General features: G+C 73.5%; 1 protein-coding gene across 1 annotated transcript in view; it reads right to left on the bottom strand.

Moving 5' to 3' along the window:
- The window catches only part of MROH5 (maestro heat-like repeat family member 5), a 46,311-nt gene that overhangs the window by 16,187 nt on the left and 29,284 nt on the right, over positions 1 to 840 (bottom strand). The window contains exon 14 of the mRNA XM_012722884.1: positions 494 to 589. Coding sequence (XP_012578338.1) covers positions 494 to 589 — 96 coding nt within the window. The remainder of the gene's footprint in view (positions 1 to 493; positions 590 to 840) is intronic.

Here is an 840-nt window from a genome sequence, read left to right as displayed (position 1 = left end):
GGTCATTGGTGGCCGACTTGCTCAAACCTCCCAGGTGCGATGTCTTAGCCTGTCTCGCCCCATGCACCCCTTTCCCGGACAGCATTTGGTGTGCACCGACGCTGGCTCAGGGTGTGCACAAGTCCGGTGGCCGCCAGGTGGCCGCCGCTGCTCGTGGTCTCAGTGGGTGAGGAAGGCGCGGCCGTGACGGTGTGAGCGCAGGCAGCCGCCGCCCGCTGTGGCCAGCGGCCCCGCCCTCAGCTCTGCCCTCCCCGCTGCAGCGCCCCTGCCCCGGGTCCCTCCGCTCCTCCCGCAGGGCCAGCCCTCCCTGGCTGTCCCTGCCCACTCGCTGGTCACCTGCCGCGGAGTGCAGGCGGCAGACCGTGCGGGGCAGGGCGCCCCTCGGCAGCGCCGACATGTCCTCGCCGGGCCCCCCAGCAGACGCACCGTCACCCTCCCACAACTCCCACCGCAGACCCCCAGAGGCCCGAAGCCCAGGCGGCGCACCCCTCACCGACAGCAGGAGGTGCAGCTCCCCGGCCGTGGGATTCCGCCGGAGGAAGTCCTGCAGCATCTGGTCCAGGGCCTCCCACAGCCTGGCGTAGAGCTCCTGAGGGGTGCAGCGGGCGGGGTGGGGGGCAGCCCAGTCCCGTGTGCTTCCTGCACCCTTCCCAGGCCCGCTGCACGGGCTGGCGGCTGGCCGCACCCTCTGTGGCGCTGGGGAGCTCGGGGTGGGGCGCCGGGGACCTGCTCAAGGGCGGCTCCTCCCTCGGCAGGGCGGGCTGGCCTCAAGGGTGGCCACGCAGCCCCCTCGGGGGCTGGAGCCGTCTCGGGATTCCTGTGCCAGCTCTGGCAGGCGGG

Source organism: Condylura cristata, unplaced genomic scaffold (assembly GCF_000260355.1).
Source record: "Condylura cristata isolate star-nosed mole 26May11 unplaced genomic scaffold, ConCri1.0 scaffold00009, whole genome shotgun sequence".
Classification (NCBI taxonomy): domain Eukaryota; kingdom Metazoa; phylum Chordata; class Mammalia; order Eulipotyphla; family Talpidae; genus Condylura; species Condylura cristata.
This window is presented reverse-complemented; position numbering and strand designations above follow the sequence as displayed.